This window comes from Hypanus sabinus, chromosome 24 (assembly GCF_030144855.1).
Source record: "Hypanus sabinus isolate sHypSab1 chromosome 24, sHypSab1.hap1, whole genome shotgun sequence".
Taxonomy (NCBI): domain Eukaryota; kingdom Metazoa; phylum Chordata; class Chondrichthyes; order Myliobatiformes; family Dasyatidae; genus Hypanus; species Hypanus sabinus.
In genome coordinates, this window is record NC_082729.1 from 23,230,158 (window position 1) to 23,248,504 (window position 18,347).

The 18,347-nt window shown below is 52.8% G+C and overlaps 1 protein-coding gene across 1 annotated transcript in view; it reads right to left on the bottom strand.

Annotated features, from left to right (window-relative positions):
* LOC132380560 (voltage-dependent L-type calcium channel subunit alpha-1F-like) overlaps positions 1–18,347 on the bottom strand; it is a 113,400-nt gene that overhangs the window by 10,439 nt on the left and 84,614 nt on the right. Inside the window, 2 exon segments of the mRNA XM_059949459.1 lie at positions 5,062–5,221; positions 14,125–14,216. Coding sequence (XP_059805442.1) covers positions 5,062–5,221; positions 14,125–14,216 — 252 coding nt within the window.

The window sequence follows — 18,347 nt, forward strand, 5'->3', positions numbered from 1 at the left end:
AGGCCGAAGGGACTGTTCCTGCGCTGTAGTTGTTCTGGGAAAGGTTTGGAGACAGAGGGGGGCCTTAGGGGTCAGATTGGGGTTTAGGGATAGAGAAGCGGAGGGGTTAGAGGTCTGACCACTGATTGAAAGGCCTGTGACTTGGACTTGGGGATGAAGGGCATTCATGGTGGTCAGCCTGTCCCAGGTCAGTGAATGTCCAGCTGGTCAGTCAGCATGCTCAGAGCCGTGAGGTTCCACTGTCATCTCATCCAGAGGTCGATACCGAAGACCAAGGCCCAAAGGCTGACCGAAAGTCTGAAAGTTATAGCCCAGTGGTTTAAACCCTGAGGTCTGGTGGCCTGGCCTGGAACTGGAGGCCTGTCCAGGAGTTGGAGGCCCCTCCTGGAGACTGGATATATGTCTGGGAACTGGAGGCTTCGCCTGGAGTTGGAGGCCCCTCCTGGAGATTGGATATATGTCTGGGAACTGGAGGCCTCGCCTGGAGCTGGAGGCCTGTCCAGGAGTTGGAGGCCCCTCCTGGAGATTGGATATATGTCTGGGAACTGGAGGCCTCGCCTGGAGTTGGAGGCCTGTCCTGGAGTTGGAGGCCCCTCCTGGAGACTGGATATATGTCTGGGAGCTGGAGGCCTGTCCAGGAGTTGGAGGCCTGTCCTGGAGTTGGAGGCCTGTCCTGGAGTTGGAGGCCCCTCCTGGAGACTGGATATATGTCTGGGAGCTGGAGGCCTGGCCTGGAGTTGGAGGCCCCTCCTGGAGACTGGATATATGTCTGGGGCTGGAGGCCTGGCCTGGAGTTGGAGGCCCCTCCTGGAGACTGGATATATGTCTGGGAGCTGGAGGCCTGGCCTGGAGTTGGAGGCTCCTCCTGGAGACTGGATATATGTCTGGGAGCTGGAGGCCTGGCCTGGAGTTGGAGGCCCCTCCTGGAGACTGGATATATGTCTGGAGTTGGAGGCCTGGCCTGGAGTTGGAGGTCTGCCCAAGTGTGTGGGTGTCTGGAAGCGAAGGATGGGGCTTGTTTTGCTGTTGTAGTTTTGTTGCTTGTATGCCCCATTTTGTTGTGTTCTGTGTTGTCGTGCCGAGCATTATGGGCGCCGGAATGTGTGGCGACTTTTGCGGCTGCCCCCAGCTCATCCTTTGATGCGTTGGTCAGCGACACAAATGGCGCATTTCGCGACAGACACTCAGAGGCCCCTTTATTAGCTACACCTGTTCATTAATGAAAATATCTAAACATGTGGCAGCAACTCAATGCATAAAAGCATGTAGGCGTGGTCAAGAGGTTCGGTTGTCATTCAGACCAGACATCAGTCCGGGGAAAGAAATGTGATGGAGGTGACTGCGGAATGATTGTTGGTGCCAGGCAGGGTGGTTTGAGTATGTCAAAACCTGATGCTCTCACAGAAGTCTCTGGAGTTCACAGAGAGTGGTGCAAGAAACACAAACATCCAGTGAGGGGCAGTTCTGTGGGTGAAAACGCCTGGTTAATGAGAGAGGTCAGAGGGGAATGGCCAGACTGGCTCAAGCTGACAGGAAGGCGACAGTAACTCGAATAACCATGCATTACAACAGTGGCGTGCAGGAGAGCGTCTCTGAACATATAACACGTCAAACCTTGATATGGATGGGCTACAGCAGCAGAAAACCACATTGAATTCCGCTCCTGTATCTAATAAAATGGTCATTGTGATTACAGTCCTGTGCCAAGGTCTGAGACACATGTAGTATATAGCTAGGGTGCCAAAGACTTTTGCACAGTACTGAATTTGTCAACGTGGAACGGAGAGCGATTATTAAATATGGCGGGAGCAAAGGACGTTGGGCACGGTGAGGGTGTGGCGCCGTGGTAGGGGTGTGGGGCAGCTGGCAGAGGTATTAAACCTGAGATGGAGTCTTTTTCAGAGGCAGTGTAATGCCATGGGTGAGTGGTCACATATGGAGAGGACAGACCAAACTTGTCCCCTTGAGGGGTTTAGGTGAGGGGACGAGATCAAAGAGTCCAGGATCCTGAAGGGTGGGTGTGGAGGGGATTGGACAATACTAAATCAGAACAGAATCCGGCCACTCAGCCCATCAAATCTGCTTGCCCATTCAACTATGACTGCTTATCACACATTTGACCTGTGACCTTTAACCCCCTCAGCTGTGTTCCATTCCGGCTGCTCCTTTGTAGGACGTGGGAGCTTTAGAGAGGGAGCAGAGGGGATTTACCAGGATGAGAGGTGATTTGATAGATGTCTGACAAGGTGTGAAGCAGAGATAGTTTGGGCAGCGAGAGACTCTTCCCAGAGCATAACTTTAAGGTGCCTGGAGGAATGAGGAGGGAGAATGTCAGAGAGAGACTTTTGGACACAGCGAGTGGTGGGTGCTGCCAGGGACATTCAAGAGTCTCTTAGACAGGTACATGGATGAAAGAAAACAAGAGGGTTGGATTGATCTTGAAGCAGGTTAAAGCTCGGCACAACATTGAGGACCAAAGGACCTGCACTGTGCGGTGCAATGTCCAACATTCAATCAAGAAGCTGTCGACCTCTGCATTAAATACTCCCAGGGACTTGGTCTCCACGGCCGTCCGTGGCATTGAATTCCACAGACTCACCACCCTCTTGCTGAAGAAATTCGTCCCCATCTCTGTTCTATTTTGAGGCTGTGCCCTCTGGTCCCAGACCACCCCCCCCCCACTAGAGCGGCATGGTGACATCGTGGGTCACATGACATTTTACGGCACAGGCGACCCAGGGGTTCGATTCCGGCCACTGACCTGGAGGGAGTTAGTATGTTATCCTCGTGACCGCCCAGGTTAACCGGTCATTGTAAATGGTCCCGTGATTGGGCTAGGATTAAATCAGGGGATTGTTGGGCGACGCGGCTCGAAGGACGGGGCCTGTTTCAGGCTGTATCTCAATACACAAACAAACAAACAAATAAATAAATGGAAACATCCTCTCCACACCCACTCTACCGAGGCTTTCGATATTCAATAGGTTTCAATGAGATTCTGCTCCCCCCCCCGCCCTCCATTCTTTTAAACTCCAGAGAGTGCAGACCCAGACCATCAAACACTCCTTGTACATTAACCCTTTCATTCCCGGGATCATTCTCATGAACCTCCTCAGCACTCTCTCCAATGCCAGCATTCCCTTTCTGAGATAAAGGGTCCAAAACTGCTCACAATCCTCCAAGTACGGTCTGACCAATGCCTTACACAGCATCACATCCTGGATTTATGTTCTAGACCCGTCAAAATGGATGCTAGCACTGACTCGCCATGCTCCATGAGGTCTCCAGTGTCCCTTTGCACCTCTGATTTCGGAATTCCCACCCCAGTGAGAGCGAGGGCGGACTGGACTGAGAGGCGTCGAGTGCAACATTCCTCATGTGGGTGAACTTGGGGCAAGGGCGACCCCCACTTACTGATCGGGGGTGGGTCTCTGTCTCACACGGGGTGAGGGGGAGATCCTTTCCGAGGAGTGGCCGGAATTCTCTCCCTTGAAGGGATGTGGGAGCACAGTTTGGGAATGTGGAGGGGGATGGGGGAGGTTAGGGTTATTGGGTGGGGGGGGTGGTGCTGGACAATCAAGAGGGTTATCATCAGATATTGTAGAGTGGGATAGCAGGGTGTAAAGATGCCGAGTGGCCTCTTCCTGCAGACACGGATAGTTTTCACCGCTCAGTCATTGAAAACAGTGGCACAGAAACAGGCCCCTCGGCCCATCTACTCCGTGCTGAACCATTAAACTGCCTGCTCCCATCGACCTGCACTGGGACCATAGCCCTCCATACCCCTCCCATCCACATACCTATCCAAACTACTCTTAAACGTTGAAATCGATCCCGTATCCACCACTCTCACTGGCAGCTCGATCCACCCTCTGAGTGAAGCAGTTTCCCCTCACGTTCCCTTTAAACTATTCACCTTTCACCTTTAACCCATGACCTTTGATGGTAGTTCCACCAAACCTCGGTGGAAAAAAGCTTGCTTGCATTTACCCTATCTATTCCCCCTCATAATTTTGTAAATCTCCTCGTAATCCTCTACGTTCTAAAGAATAGTCCTAAACTATTCAATATTTCCCTATAACTCAGATCCTCCAGACCCGGCAACATCCTCGAAAATTTTCTCTGTTCTCTTTCAAACTTATTCACACTTTTCCTGTAGGTTGGTGACCAAAACTGCACACAATACTCCAAATCAGGTCTCACCAATGAATTACACAATTTCACCACAACTCCGGCAGAGTTTACAGCTCCTGTGTGAGAGGCTTTCTCAGAAGGTGGGAAAGATCCCGTACTATCTCAGATGGTTGAAGTGCCACAGTCGGGGACTGTAGGAAATAAGGCTCGATCCCAGATGGATGAGGGAGGGCTTTAATGATACATCCCAGCCGTATCCTGCTGGGAATACTGTGCACTGTTCTGATCTGGTATCACTTTCAGAATACCGCGCACTGTTCCGGTCTCCGTATCCCACTGGGAATCTCGTGCACAGTTCCATATTGCATCGATGCTTTGCCCCTCCCACAGTATGATCCTCCCTCCTCACCACCCTTCCCACCACAGGGCCCTCCTTCCTCACCACCCCTCCCGAGAAGGGAGCCACCCATACTGGGAGCAGAATAATATCCTTCTGGAGAGAGGGAGAGAGAAGGAGTGTAAGAGAAAAAGAGAGAGGAAGAGGGAGAGGGGAGAGCAATGGGGTGAGGGAGAGAAAGAGAGAGAGGGAGGGATGGAGGGGGAGAGAGGCAGAGAGAGAAACAAAGAGGGAAAAGAGAGAGAAAGGGAGAGGGAGACAGAGGCAGAGAGAGAGGGTGGAGAGGTGGAGAGAGAGAAAGAAAGAGAAGAGAAAAGAGAGAAACAGTGAGGGAAAGAGGGAGGGTGAGGGAGAGAGGGAAAGAGAAGGAGAGGGGAGAGAGGTGGAAAGGTAGGGGAAGAGGGAGAGAGAGCGAGAGGGAGAAGGGGAGAGAGGGGGAGAGGGAAAGAGAGAGAGAGAGAGAAAGAAAGAAACCAGTTAATGAATAAATTTGGGCGGCTGTCGCTGGGAAGTCACCAGCACACACTCACCAGGAACGCACACAGCATGAAGAAGCTGATGAAATAGATGATGGCGAAGTTACTCCCACAGGTGAACTCCTCCCCCGGAGCAAAGTCGGACTCTGGGTCGCACCTTTTGCCTGGAAGACTCGCCAGCATGATCTCCTGCCAGGCCTCCCCCGTGGCGCACCTGCCCAAGGCGAGTAGAGCGGGAGTTTCAATACGCCCTGATCCCGATCCCAATCCACACGTCCCTCACAAGGGATCCCGCGCAGGCTGGTGGGGCGGTGAAGAAGGCGTTTGGTGTGTTGGCCATCATTAGTCAGGGGACTGTGTTCAGGAGCTGTGAGGTAATGTTGCAGCTTTATAAAGCCCTGGTGAGACCACGCCGCAGAAGTAGGTTTACTATTATTGGAGTATTGGAGTATAAAACTTGTATCGTTTGCTGTGTAACTAGTCAGTTTGCTATGCATGTACCCAATTTAGTAGAATGAAGTCTTAGGAATGTAGAAGACAATAGTATGTTAATGAGAGGTAGCTAAAGAAATGTTATCTGCTATGCATGTACCCAAGTTGAAATGCTAGGAATATAGAAGACAATGGTGTGTTAATATATGTTAATGAGAGGTAGCTAAGAGATGTAGTCAGCTTTGAAGTTTGCTATTTGCTATGCATGTATCCAATTGATTGTAGAAGACAATGGTGTGGTAATGAGAGGTAACAAAGAGATGTTTTGCTTTGAACTCCTTTGCTGTGTAACCAAAACTATGTAGTCAGCCTTGATGTAGATTATGTAGTTTGAACTTGCCGTTTGCTATGCATGTACCCAATTTAGTAGGAGAATGAAATCTTAAGAATGTAGAAGATGGTGTGTTGGTGAGAGACAGCTGGGAGATGTGGATTGGAACATGATTAAGTCAATGGGACGTCCGTGTGAAATTGGACCAGGATTTTGCTATAAAAAATGCCGTGTCCGAGGATGGGTGGGCAATCAGCGACTAGCTCAATGACTGTCTCAGCTTTGATTTGCAAATTAAAGTTTACCCCTTCTTCTGCGTCTCCTGGTCATATGTGAGGCACGAAAAACCAGCACACTATCACTGACGTACGTCATGAAAGTTGTGGTCTTGCAGCAGCACACAGTGCTAAGACATCAAACTGACTAAAATTGACAACGATAAATTCTTTGTTCCCAGACTGAACATCACCAATAGCCCACTCTGATCCAACCACGTTGACATCGCGACCATGAAAACTCAACAACATCTCTACCTCCTCTGGAATTCATCATATCCCTGATGACCCTCACCAAATTTCACTGACACACCACGGGAAGCATCCTATCCGGATGGATCGCGGCTCGGCTCCGCCCGGAACCGCGAGGAACCGCGGAGAGTGGCGGACACAGCTCAGCTCACCGCGGAAACCAGCCTCCCCTCCGCGGACTCTGTCTGCACTTCCCGCTGTCTCGGTAAAACAGCCAGCAGAATCAAAGACCCCCCCCCCCCGGACATTCCCTCCTCTCTCCCCTCCCATCGGGCAGAAGATACAAAAGCCTGAAGCCCGTCCCACCAGGCTCAGGGACAGCTTCTACCTCGTTGCTATCAGAGTCTCGAGCAGACTTCTTGTACGATAAGATGAACCCTTGGCCCCTACCTCGTTACGATCTTGCACCTTATTACCCATCTACACTGTACTCTCTCTGTGACTGCGACACTCTATTCTGCATTCTGTTATTGTTCTACCTCAATGCTCCGTGTAATGATCTGATCTGAATGAACAGGGTGCTAGACAGAGTTTTCACTCTACCCCCGCTCTTCTGACAATAATACAGCAATTCTAAATCCAAGTTCCTCTAGGCTACCGTAACTCCTGCATGCCCAGGTGGTGATGATGCTTGGCGGATGCCAACCAGGACAGGCTATCGATGATGTTGCGATGTTCTCAACCCTCTGGACCTCAGTACCGTTATGTCTGTAGGAATGTGCGCACTGCCAACCATGTCCCCCCCCCCCCACCACCTTCCTAAAGTCAATGACCTGCTCTTTTGTTTTTGCTGACCTTGAGGGAGAGATTGTTGTCATAACAACATGCTGATCTGAAAGAACGAAATTCTTCAGATCAGCAAATATTGACGAGCCGAGGGCGGTAGAAACAGACGGAGCAGATGTCTTTGCTCCTCAAAGTAAATTTATTATCAAAGTACAGTGGCATGCAAAAGGTTGGGCACCCCTGGTCAAAATATCTGTTACTGTGAACAGTTAAGAGAGTAGAAGTTGAACTGATCTCTGAAAGTCATAAAGTTCAAGATGAAACATTCTTTTCAACATTTTAAGCAAGATTAGTGTATTATTTTTGTTTTGTACAATTTTAGAGTGAAAAAAAAGGAAAGGAGCACCATGGAAAAGTTTGGACACCTCAAGAGATTTCAGCTCTCAGATAACTTTTACCAAGGTCTCAGACCTTAATTAGCTTGTTAGGGCAATGGCTTGTTCACAGTCATTGTTAGGAAAGGCCAGGTGATGCAAATTTCAAAGCTTTATAAATACCCTGACTCCTCAAACCTTGTCCCAACAATCAGCAGCCATGGGCTCCTCTAAGCAGCTGCCTAGCACTCTGAAAATTAAAATAAATGATGCCCACAAAGCAGGAGAAGGCTATAAGAAGATAGCAAAGTATTTTCAGGTAGCCGTTTCCTCAGTTCGTAATGTAATTAAGAAATGGCAGTTAACAGGAACGGTGGAGGTCAAGTTGAGGTCTGGAAGACCAAGAAAACTTTCCGAGAGAACTGCTTGTAGGATTGCTAGAAAGGCAAATCAAAACCCCCGTTTGACTGCAAAAGACCTTCAGGAAGATTTAGCAGACTCTGGAGTGGTGGTGCATTGTTCTACCGTGCAGCGACACCTGCACAAATATGACCTTCGTGGAAGAGTCATCAAAAGAAAACCTTTCCTGCGTCCTCACCACAAAATTCAGCGTCAGAAGTTTGCAAAGAAACATCTAAACAAGCATGATGCATTTTGGAAACAAGTTCTGAAGAAGTTAAAATAGAACTTATCGGCCACAATGAGCAAAGGTATGTTTGGAGAGAAACAAGCTGCAAATCTCCCCTCTCCACGCTACCGATGTTGTCCAAGGTAAGGGCATTAGGACCCTTACAGCTTGGCACCAGTGTCGTCGCAGGGCATGTGTGGTTAAGCGCCTTGCTCAAGGACACACACCCAGGGCTCGAACTAGCGACCTTCAGATCACTAGATCTGAACCACTTGGCCACGTGCCAACATATGCGTGTGCGCGTGTGTGTATGTATATATATTAAATAAGTAGTGTAAAAAGTGAAGAAGTAGTGAGGTAGTGATCGTGGGTTCAATGTCCATTCAGAAATCGGCTGGCTGTTTCTGAATCGTTGAGTGTGTGTCTTCAGGCTCCTGTACCTCCTCCCTGATGGTAGCAACAAGAAGAGGGCATGTCCTGGGTGATGGGGGTCCTTACTGATGGATGCTAGCTATTTGAGGCATCGCATTTTGAAGATGTCCTGGAGACGACAGAGGCTGGTGCCCATGATGGAGCTGACTGACTTCACAGCTTTCTGCAGCTTACTTCTCCACCCGCCCCGCCCCCCCCACCGCCATACCAGTCAGTGATACAGCCAGTCAGAATGCTCTCCACCGTACATCTGTAGAAACTTGCTGGAGTCTTTGGCGACAGACCAAACCTCCTGAAGCTTTTAATGAAGCACAGCCGTCATTGTGCCTTCTGTGTGACTGCATCGATGTGCTGGGCCCAGGGTTGACCCTCAGAGATGCAGACACCCAGGAACTTGAAATGGCTCACCCTTTCCACTTCCGATCCCTCTCGACTGTAGATTTCCGGTCTATGCGTTTGTTTAGTTTTAATTTACGTTCTGGAGATTACATCTCCCAGTCATTCACGTGCTGACGGTCTGCTAAACCGAGGAACTATTTCCATATAAGAAGCTCTGCATTAGCAGCCTGTGATGATCACTTGCGTTCCGCTGAACTGGCTGAACGAGTCGGAGTTGGAAAGTACAAGATCTGGAGTCACTTGCGTTCGGCTGAACTGGTAGAACGAGTCTGAGTTGGAAATGTTACGAAGGTGCCACAACTCTGAGGGGCTGAAGGGTACAAAGTAGCCCCCTCCTTTTTGAGAATCGCACGATCACTATTAAGTCAGTTCAGGAGACCCAGGAAATGAGAGAAAGACATGCAGAATCCACAAAGAGTTTGGAATGTGTCCTGGCCTCCGAAATGCGGAACCATTGATAACGGCTATTGTCTCTTGGAGATGGAATTGTGTATTGAATACTGTACGATGCATCGAAGCCCCAGGCAATGAACCGAGCGTTGGTGGAGGGATTGCATCATCCCAACCTGATTGACATCTGAGACCCTGTGAGTCAGGATAAAAGAGGGTCTGTGCGAACAGCCCCTCAGACGCACCAGAAGAAACGCTAGAACTCCTGTAACAGCGTAATAGCGAAAACCGGTGGAAAAGCCCACGTGCGTCCTTTTCCATTTGCCTCGGAATTGGTGGGTCTTGCCACGGACGAACGGCTTTAGCTAACCACAAAGAGGAAACCAGTCCCCCAACAACTCTCGAAGGATTGACATCATAAAAGGAATGGGCAAGTTAAACCTCCGTCTTTCTCTTGACTCCAACCAAAGGCTGCACCTTGAATGAACTAAAGTGACTTTTATATTTCCATTGGACAATACATTATCCCCTGGACAACGATAGAGCTATTTCTTATTGAGTATTATTATACCCGCGCTTTTAGATTTAGTATTGACGACGTATATTATCTGTATGTTTGCATTGATATTATTTTTGTGTATTTTATCAATAAATACTGTTAAAAATAGTACCATCAGACTTCAACGGACCTCTCTATCTTTGCTGGTAAGTGACCCAGTTATGGGGTACGTAACAGAAAGTACACATGAATTTACCCGTGGCACAAGTCTTGGGCTACGTCCACACTACGCTGGATAAATCCGTAACTGAAGCTTTCTCTCTTCCTTTTTACCCTCCGACCACACTAAAATGGCATTTTTGTCCTCCGAAACCAGAACTTTTCAGAAATGCTTTCCAGGGTGGGTATTTTTGAAAACGCTGCTCAGGCAGATCAGTGTGGACGGGGTAACCGGAGACTTCTGAAAATGCTGACAGATGGCAGCGCGCCATTTCATTGTTTTCTTGACCGCAACCTAACAATTTGAGAACAGACGGCAACGAGACTGAAGAGTTAGAAATGTACTCACCAAATACTTTGACCCATAACTTACTGAATAAATAAGTATACTCACTTTGCCCTGTTTTCTGTCCTTGCTCATGTGAAGGTGGTTTACCTATTTATGCAAGTACTTCTCTGACAATAGATGTATAACAGTCTAATGTAACATTGTATGGAAATACAGGATGTTTTGATGCAGACATGTTTCATACATTTTACAAGGTACTTTATTAATGCAACAGAGTTAGTCAGTTTTTCAATGTTCGTCGTCAGCCGGGTCAATCTGTCCATGAACTCCCTGTCGGTTTCCTCCATACGCTCCAGTATTTGTTTTTTTTTAGTTTTAAGCTCTCCTGCGCAAGAGCCAACAGCTGTTGCTCTTTTTAAGTTTTTCTAGTCTGTAACTACACAAATGCGCACTTTTACAGCGAGATTCGACACCAAACATGTCGCTTGTTTTCGGTAGATGTGTCCAGCGCGTGCGCAGGAGGAGGAGATTCGCTGAAATCTCCGTTTCAGTGTGGATAGAGATATTTTCAAAAACGCGTAGTGTGGACGCCTTTCGTTTTTACGCGAAACCGGCATTTTCAAAATTATCCGGTCTCGTGTGGAGGAAGCCTTGGAAGAGCCACAAAGTTAGCAACACACACACAAAATGCTGGAGGGTCTCAGCAGGTCAGGCAGCATCTAAGGAATAAGCAATCGATGTTTCGGGCTGGGACTCTTCTTTAGGACTGGAGAACGGTGTATTAAGAAATGTAGTTACATAGTAACGCAGCTTGTGTGTGTTAGTCTGGATTTCCAGCATCTGCAGGATCTTTTGTGATATTATAATAAAGTCTTTTTTATTTAGAGATACAGAGCAGAACAGACCCTTGTCGTCCTGTCGAGCTGTGCCGTCCAGCCTAATCACCAATTTACAATGACCAATTAACCTAATAACCAGTATGTTTTTGGACTGTGGGAGGAAACCAGAGCACCGAGAGGACACCCACGCGGTCACAGAGAAAACGTACGAGCTCGTAACGGGCGGCAGCGGCAGAATTGAACTCTGAACTCCATCGCCCTTGAGTTGAGGTGGCCGCCGCGTGACTGTGGCGGCCCCAGAATTAAAACGGGATTTGCTTGCTCGTACCACGTGGAGGCAGCTTGCAGTGAAGTGTTCAGAGGCAAGATTCAAGGTCGTTCAATGTCACTTCCTGAACGCAAGTGTAAAAGAGAATGAAATAGTTGTTTCTACGCGGCACAAAGCACCCACAAAAGAAAGAGCAGACAGTAATAATTAAAAGCACAATAAATGTAAACACACGAGACTGCTTGGCGAAAGCAGGTGAAGATCGATGAAGATTTCGATCCATTGCGTTTCCCCTGTTGAAGTTAATACAGCTTGTGACAGATCCATGAAGGTGCTGGCCCAGGTTAGTCTGTTAAGTCCGAGCTAACAAAACCGAAAGACAGCAGACTGATCTCATCAGGAGAACTGTAAGAATGGAGGATTTCGGGAGCACAGCAGCAACAACCCTGTGGGGGCCACTCAGTGCAGAGGTGATGCCCCACACCAGAAATGTGAAGCCTGTATTGGGATTAAGGGGGGAGCCCCTGGCCAGAGTAGTCTCCTTGTGCGACTGGACTGGCAGACTCCAGTCGGCTCGGATTGGCAACGACGTCTCCTCCACAAGACTCCCAGCTCTGCTCGCTCTGCACTTGAGACCGTGAGGCTCCGTTGCCAAATTCAAGCTTGCCGACGGCCCCACCACCGTCGGCCGTGACAAAGTGGCAAAGGGGAGGGGGATTGGAAATCCGGCTGAGTGGTGCCACATCAACGGTCTCCTCCTCGATGTCGGTGGTCGCACAACCAGGACTTGTGATCTGCACCGGCTGCTCCCGTGGCTTCACGTGACCCAGATCGGTGGGGGGAGGTTGGCGGGGTTAAGTACATGCTGCGCCTTGCCCAAGGGTGATCTATGGGCTAGCGGAGGAAAGGAACACCTTACATCTCCTTTGGTAGAGACCTATCTCCCACAGGTACTTTCAAACGTAGATTGCTAACTGAGCAGATTTATCTGTCAGTAAATACCAGTTCTCTCCGTGACTAACCAACCACTATTATTGAGGATTAATACCTGTAACCCTCCAAGAGGACCTCAACCTTGCTGTTGGGTTTGGAGGTTTGCCTGCTTCAATGACCCGGAGAGCTGTGTTGGCTGGAGTCACCCATGCCTGACAGGTCAGAGGTCAGACTAAGAGTGGTTCACCAGTTCCTCCATGTTTGGGGGGGGGCGGTGCAGCTCAGGGCCAACAACCCCAACTGGTCGGACAAAATCGTATCGTGAGCAGCAACGAAGAATGCTTCCACGTCCGATTGTGACGGAATTCCCGAGTCTCCAGCCAGGACCGCAGTGAAAACCGAGAGGATGCTACCAACACGACGAAGGAAGCCCCGACTGGCGCCGGAGATGGAGGACCCTCATTGCTGCCCTAAACACCAACGGTGTGACGGGCAGAAAGGAACGCCTGTGACAACGAGGGACCCGATTTCCTTCCTGTACTCTGACTCGACATCACCAGAGGTACGACCCACTACGGGGAGTGTCGTCTGCAATCCTGTAGATGGAGTGAGAGCAGAAACCGCTGAATCATTGAAAGATTAAGCAGAGAATCGGTGTAGGTTTACATTGATTTTGATGAATATCTTTGTCCTACTGTGAATGTCTGGAAGGAAATAAATCTCAGGGTAGGACATGGTGACTTTGTACTTTGTTAATAAACTTACTTTGAACTGTGAAACTGCTGTATCATGGAAAGGTTAAGACCATTAGACATTGGAGCAGAATAAAACCCATTGAGTCAGCTCCACCATTGTATCACAGCTGAATTATTAACCCTCTGAACCCCATTCTCCTGCCTTCTCCCCTTTGACACACCTTGACTAATCAAGAACCTATCAGCCTCCACTTTAAACATACGCAATGACTTGGCCTGCACAGCAGCCTGTGGCAATGAATACCACAGATTCACCACCCTCTGGCTAAAGAAATCCCTCCTTGCCTCTGTTCTGTATGAACGTCCCTCTGTTCTGAGGCTGCGCCCTCTGCTCCTCCACTCTCACACTTTGGAAACACCCTCTCCACATCCACTCTATCGAGGCATTTCAATATTTGACAGGTTTCAATGAGATCGTCCTTCATTCTTCTAAACTCGAGCAAGTACAGGCCCAGGGACATCAAACATTCCTCATACATTAACCCTTTTAATCCCAGAATCGTTTCCATGAGCCTCCTCTGGACCCTCTCCAATGCCAGCTCATCCTTCCTAAGATAAGAGGCCCAAAAGCTGTTCACAATCTGCCAAGAGTGATCTGACCAGTGCCTCATAAAACCTCAGCATTCCATCTTTGCATTTATATTCCAGAATCAGAATCAGGTTTAAAATCACCAGTGAAATTTACGGCAGCAACACAATGCAAAGAAAAACCCAATGAATTACAGGAATTGTATCTACATTAAATTGTTGAATTAAACAAGTAGCGAAAAAATAGAAACAGAAGAAGTAGTTTGGTAGTGTTCATGGGTCCAATGTCCATTCAGAAATCGGGTGGCTGAGGGGAAGAAGGTGTTCCTGACCCACTGAGGGTGTGCCCTCGGGCTCCTGCACCTCCTCACTCGAAATTAACACTGCCATTGCATTTGCCTTCCCCGCCAGGTGAGCGTGACCTGCTGACGGATGTATGACAGCAGGGCCCGCCGTGAATTTACTCCCCATCGCAGTAGCCGGCAGCCTCGCCCCACCTCCTCCCCCACTCCTCACCCAGTTACTCCCCGGCCTATGGGCCTCAGTACCTGAAGAGGAGAAGGACGGCCTGGGGGAACGTCTGAAAGTTGTTGTTCATGTTAATTGCTGTGTTCTCCTGTAAGGCGATCTTCCCGAAGGTCTGTGGGGCGGTGGGGGGCAGATAAGGAGATGTTTAAGGGATCAGCTAGACCATTCAGCCCATCCCCACTGTTGTGCTAACCCACAGTTTTACAAAACATTTATTTTTATTTCGAGATGCAGTAACAGGCCCTTCCGGCCCAACAAGACTGTGCTGCCCAATTACCCCCCCCACCCCCGTGACCAATTAACCGACCAACCAGTATGTCTTTGTGCTGTGGGAGGAAACCAGAACTCCCGGAGGAAACCCACGCGGCCAAGGGGAGAACATACAGACCGTGGTGGAATTGAACCGGGGCCACTGGTGGCGCGATAGACTTTTGCTGTGCGACCATGCCGCCCAGCTGAATGGCTACCCACAAGAGCAGGAGATAAAATGCATCGCTCCCCCTCGCCACCCCTCCGCAGTGTGACACTCCCTCCTCACCGCCCCTCCGCAGTGTGACACTCCCTCCTCACTGCCCCTCCACAGTGTGACACTCCCTCCTCACAGCCCCCCCGCAGTGTGACACTCCTCACCGCCCCTCCACAGTTTGACACTCCCTCCTCACCGCCCCCCCACAGTGTGACACTCCCTCCTCACCGCCCCCCCGCAGTGACACTCCCCCCTCACCGCCCCCACAGTGTGACCCTCCTCACTGCCTCCCACAGTGTGACACTCCCTCCTCACCGCCCCCCCGCAGTGTGACACTCCCTCCTCACCGCCCCTTCACAGTGTGACACTCCCTCCTCACCGCTCCTCTCCGCAGTGTGACGCTCCCTCCTCACCGCCCCTCCACAGTGTGACACTCCCCCCTCACCGCCCCTCCACAGTGTGACACTCCCCCCTCACCGCCCCTCCACAGTGTGACACTCTCTCCTCACCGCTCCTCTCCGCGGTGTGACACTCCCCCCTCACCGCCACCCGCAGTGTGACCCTCCTCACTGCCTCCCACAGTGTGACATTCCCTCCTCACCGCCCCCCCCGCAGTGTGACACTCCCCCCTCACCGCCCCTTCACAGTGTGACACTCCCTCCTCACCGCCCCTCCACAGTGTGACACTCCCTCCTCACCGCCCCCCCCGCAGTGTGACACTCCCTCCTCACCGCCCCCCCGCAGTATGACACTCCCTCCTCACCGCCCCTCCACAGTGACACTCCCCCCTCACCGCCCCTCCACAGTGTGACACTCCCTCCTCACCGCTCCTCTCCGCAGTGTGACACTCCCTCCTCACCGCCCCTCCACAGTGTGACACTCCCTCCTCACCGCTCCTCTCCGCAGTGTGACACTCCCTCCTCACCGCTCCTCTCCGCAGTGTGACACTCCCTCCTCACCGCTCCTCTCCGCAGTGTGACACTCCCTCCTCACCGCTCCTCTCCGCAGTGTGACACTCCCTCCTCACCGCCCCCGCAGTGTGACACTCCCTCCTCACCGCCCCCCCGCAGTGTGACACTCCCTCCTCACCGCCCCCCACAGTGTGACACTCCCTCCTCACCGCCCCTCCACAGTGTGACACTCCCTCCTCACCGCTCCTCTCCGCAGTGTGACACTCCCTCCTCACCGCTCCTCTCCGCAGTGTGACACTCCCTCCTCACCGCTCCTCTCCGCAGTGTGACACTCCCTCCTCACCGCCCCCGCAGTGACACTCCCTCCTCACCGCCCCTCCACAGTGTGACACTCCCTCCTCACCGCCCCCGCAGTGACACTCCCTACTCACCGCCCCCCCGCAGTGTGACACTCCCTCCTCACCGCCCCCGCAGTGACACTCCCTCCTCACCGCCCCTCCACAGTGTGACACTCCCTCCTCACCGCCCCCCCCGCAGTGTGACACTCCCTCCTCACCGCCCCCCCCGCAGTATGACACTCCCTCCTCACCGCCCCTCCACAGTGACACTCCCCCCTCACCGCCCCTCCACAGTGTGACACTCCCTCCTCACCGCTCCTCTCCGCAGTGTGACACTCCCTCCTCACCGCCCCTCCACAGTGTGACACTCCCTCCTCACCGCTCCTCTCCGCAGTGTGACACTCCCTCCTCACCGCCCCTCCACAGTGTGACACTCCCTCCTCACCGCTCCTCTCTACAGTGTGACACTCCCTCCTCACCGCTCCTCTCCGTAGTGTGACACTCCCTACTCACCGCTCCTCTCCGCAGTGTGACACTCCCTCCTCACCGCTCCTCTCCGCAGTGTGACACTCCCTCCTCACCGCCCCCGCAGTGTGACACTCCCTCCTCACCGCCCCCCCGCAGTGTGACACTCCCTCCTCACCGCCCCCCACAGTGTGACACTCCCTCCTCACCGCCCCTCCACAGTGTGACACTCCCTCCTCACTGCTCCTCTCCGCAGTGTGACACTCCCTCCTCACCGCTCCTCTCCGCAGTGTGACACTCCCTCCTCACCGCCCCCCCGCAGTGTGACACTCCCTCCTCACCGCCCCCCCGCAGTGTGACACTCCCTCCTCACCGCCCCCGCAGTGACACTCCCTCCTCACCGCCCCCGCAGTGTGACACTCCTTCCTCACCGCCCCCCCGCATTGTGACACTCCCTCCTCACCGCCCCTCCACAGTGTGACACTCCCTCCTCACCGCCCCCCCGCAGTGTGACACTCCCTCCTCACCGCCCCCGCAGTGACACTCCCTCCTCACCGCCCCTCCACAGTGTGACACTCCCTCCTCACCGCCCCCCCCGCAGTGTGACACTCCCTCCTCACCGCCCCCCCGCAGTATGACACTCCCTCCTCACCGCCCCTCCACAGTTTGACACTCCCTCCTCACCGCCCCCCCGCAGTGTGACACTCCCTCCTCACCGCCCCTCCACAGTGTGACACTCCCTCCTCACAGCCCCCCCGCAGTGTGACACTCCTCACCGCCCCTCCACAGTTTGACACTCCCTCCTCACCGCCCCCCCACAGTGTGACACTCCCTCCTCACCGCCCCCCCCGCATTGTGACACTCCTTCCTCACCGCCCCTCCACAGTGTGACACTCCCTCCTCACAGCCCCCCCGCAGTGTGACACTCCTCACCGCCCCTCCACAGTGTGACACTCCCTCCTCACCGCCCCCCCGCAGTGTGACACTCCCTCCTCACCGCCCCCGCAGTGACACTCCCTCCTCACCGCCCCTCCACAGTGTGACACTCCCTCCTCACCGCCCCCCCCGCAGTGTGACACTCCCTCCTCACCGCCCCCCCGCAGTATGACACTCCCTCCTCACCGCCCCTCCACAGTGACACTCCCCCCTCACCGCCCCTCCACAGTGTGACACTCCCTCCTCACCGCTCCTCTCCGCAGTGTGACACTCCCTCCTCACCGCCCCTCCACAGTGTGACACTCCCTCCTCACCGCTCCTCTCCGCAGAGTGACACTCCCTCCTCACCGCCCCTCCACAGTGTGACACTCCCTCCTCACCGCTCCTCTCCACAGTGTGACACTCCCTCCTCACCGCTCCTCTCCGCAGTGTGACACTCCCTACTCACCGCTCCTCTCCGCAGTGTGACACTCCCTCCTCACCGCTCCTCTCCGCAGTGTGACACTCCCTCCTCACCGCCCCCGCAGTGTGACACTCCCTCCTCACCGCCCCCCCGCAGTGTGACACTCCCTCCTCACCGCCCCCCACAGTGTGACACTCCCTCCTCACCGCCCCTCCACAGTGTGACACTCCCTCCTCACTGCTCCTCTCCGCAGTGTGACACTCCCTCCTCACCGCTCCTCTCCGCAGCGTGACACTCCCTCCTCACCGCACCCCCGCAGTGTGACACTCCCTCCTCACCGCCCCCCCGCAGTGTGACACTCCCTCCTCACCGCCCCCGCAGTGACACTCCCTCCTCACCGCCCCCGCAGTGTGACACTCCCTCCTCACCGCCCCCACGCATTGTGACACTCCCTCCTCACCGCCCCTCCACAGTGTGACACTCCCTCCTCACAGCTACTCTCCATGGTGTGACACTCCCCCCTCACCGCCCCTTCACAGTGTGACACTCCCTCCTCACCGCCCCCCCGCAGTGTGACACTCCCTCCTCACCGCCCCTCCACAGTGTGACACTCCCTCCTCACAGCTACTCTCCGCGGTGTGACACTCCCCCCTCACCGCCCCTCCACAGTTTGACACTCCCTCCTCACCGCCCCCCCGCAGTGTGACACTCCCTCCTCACCGCC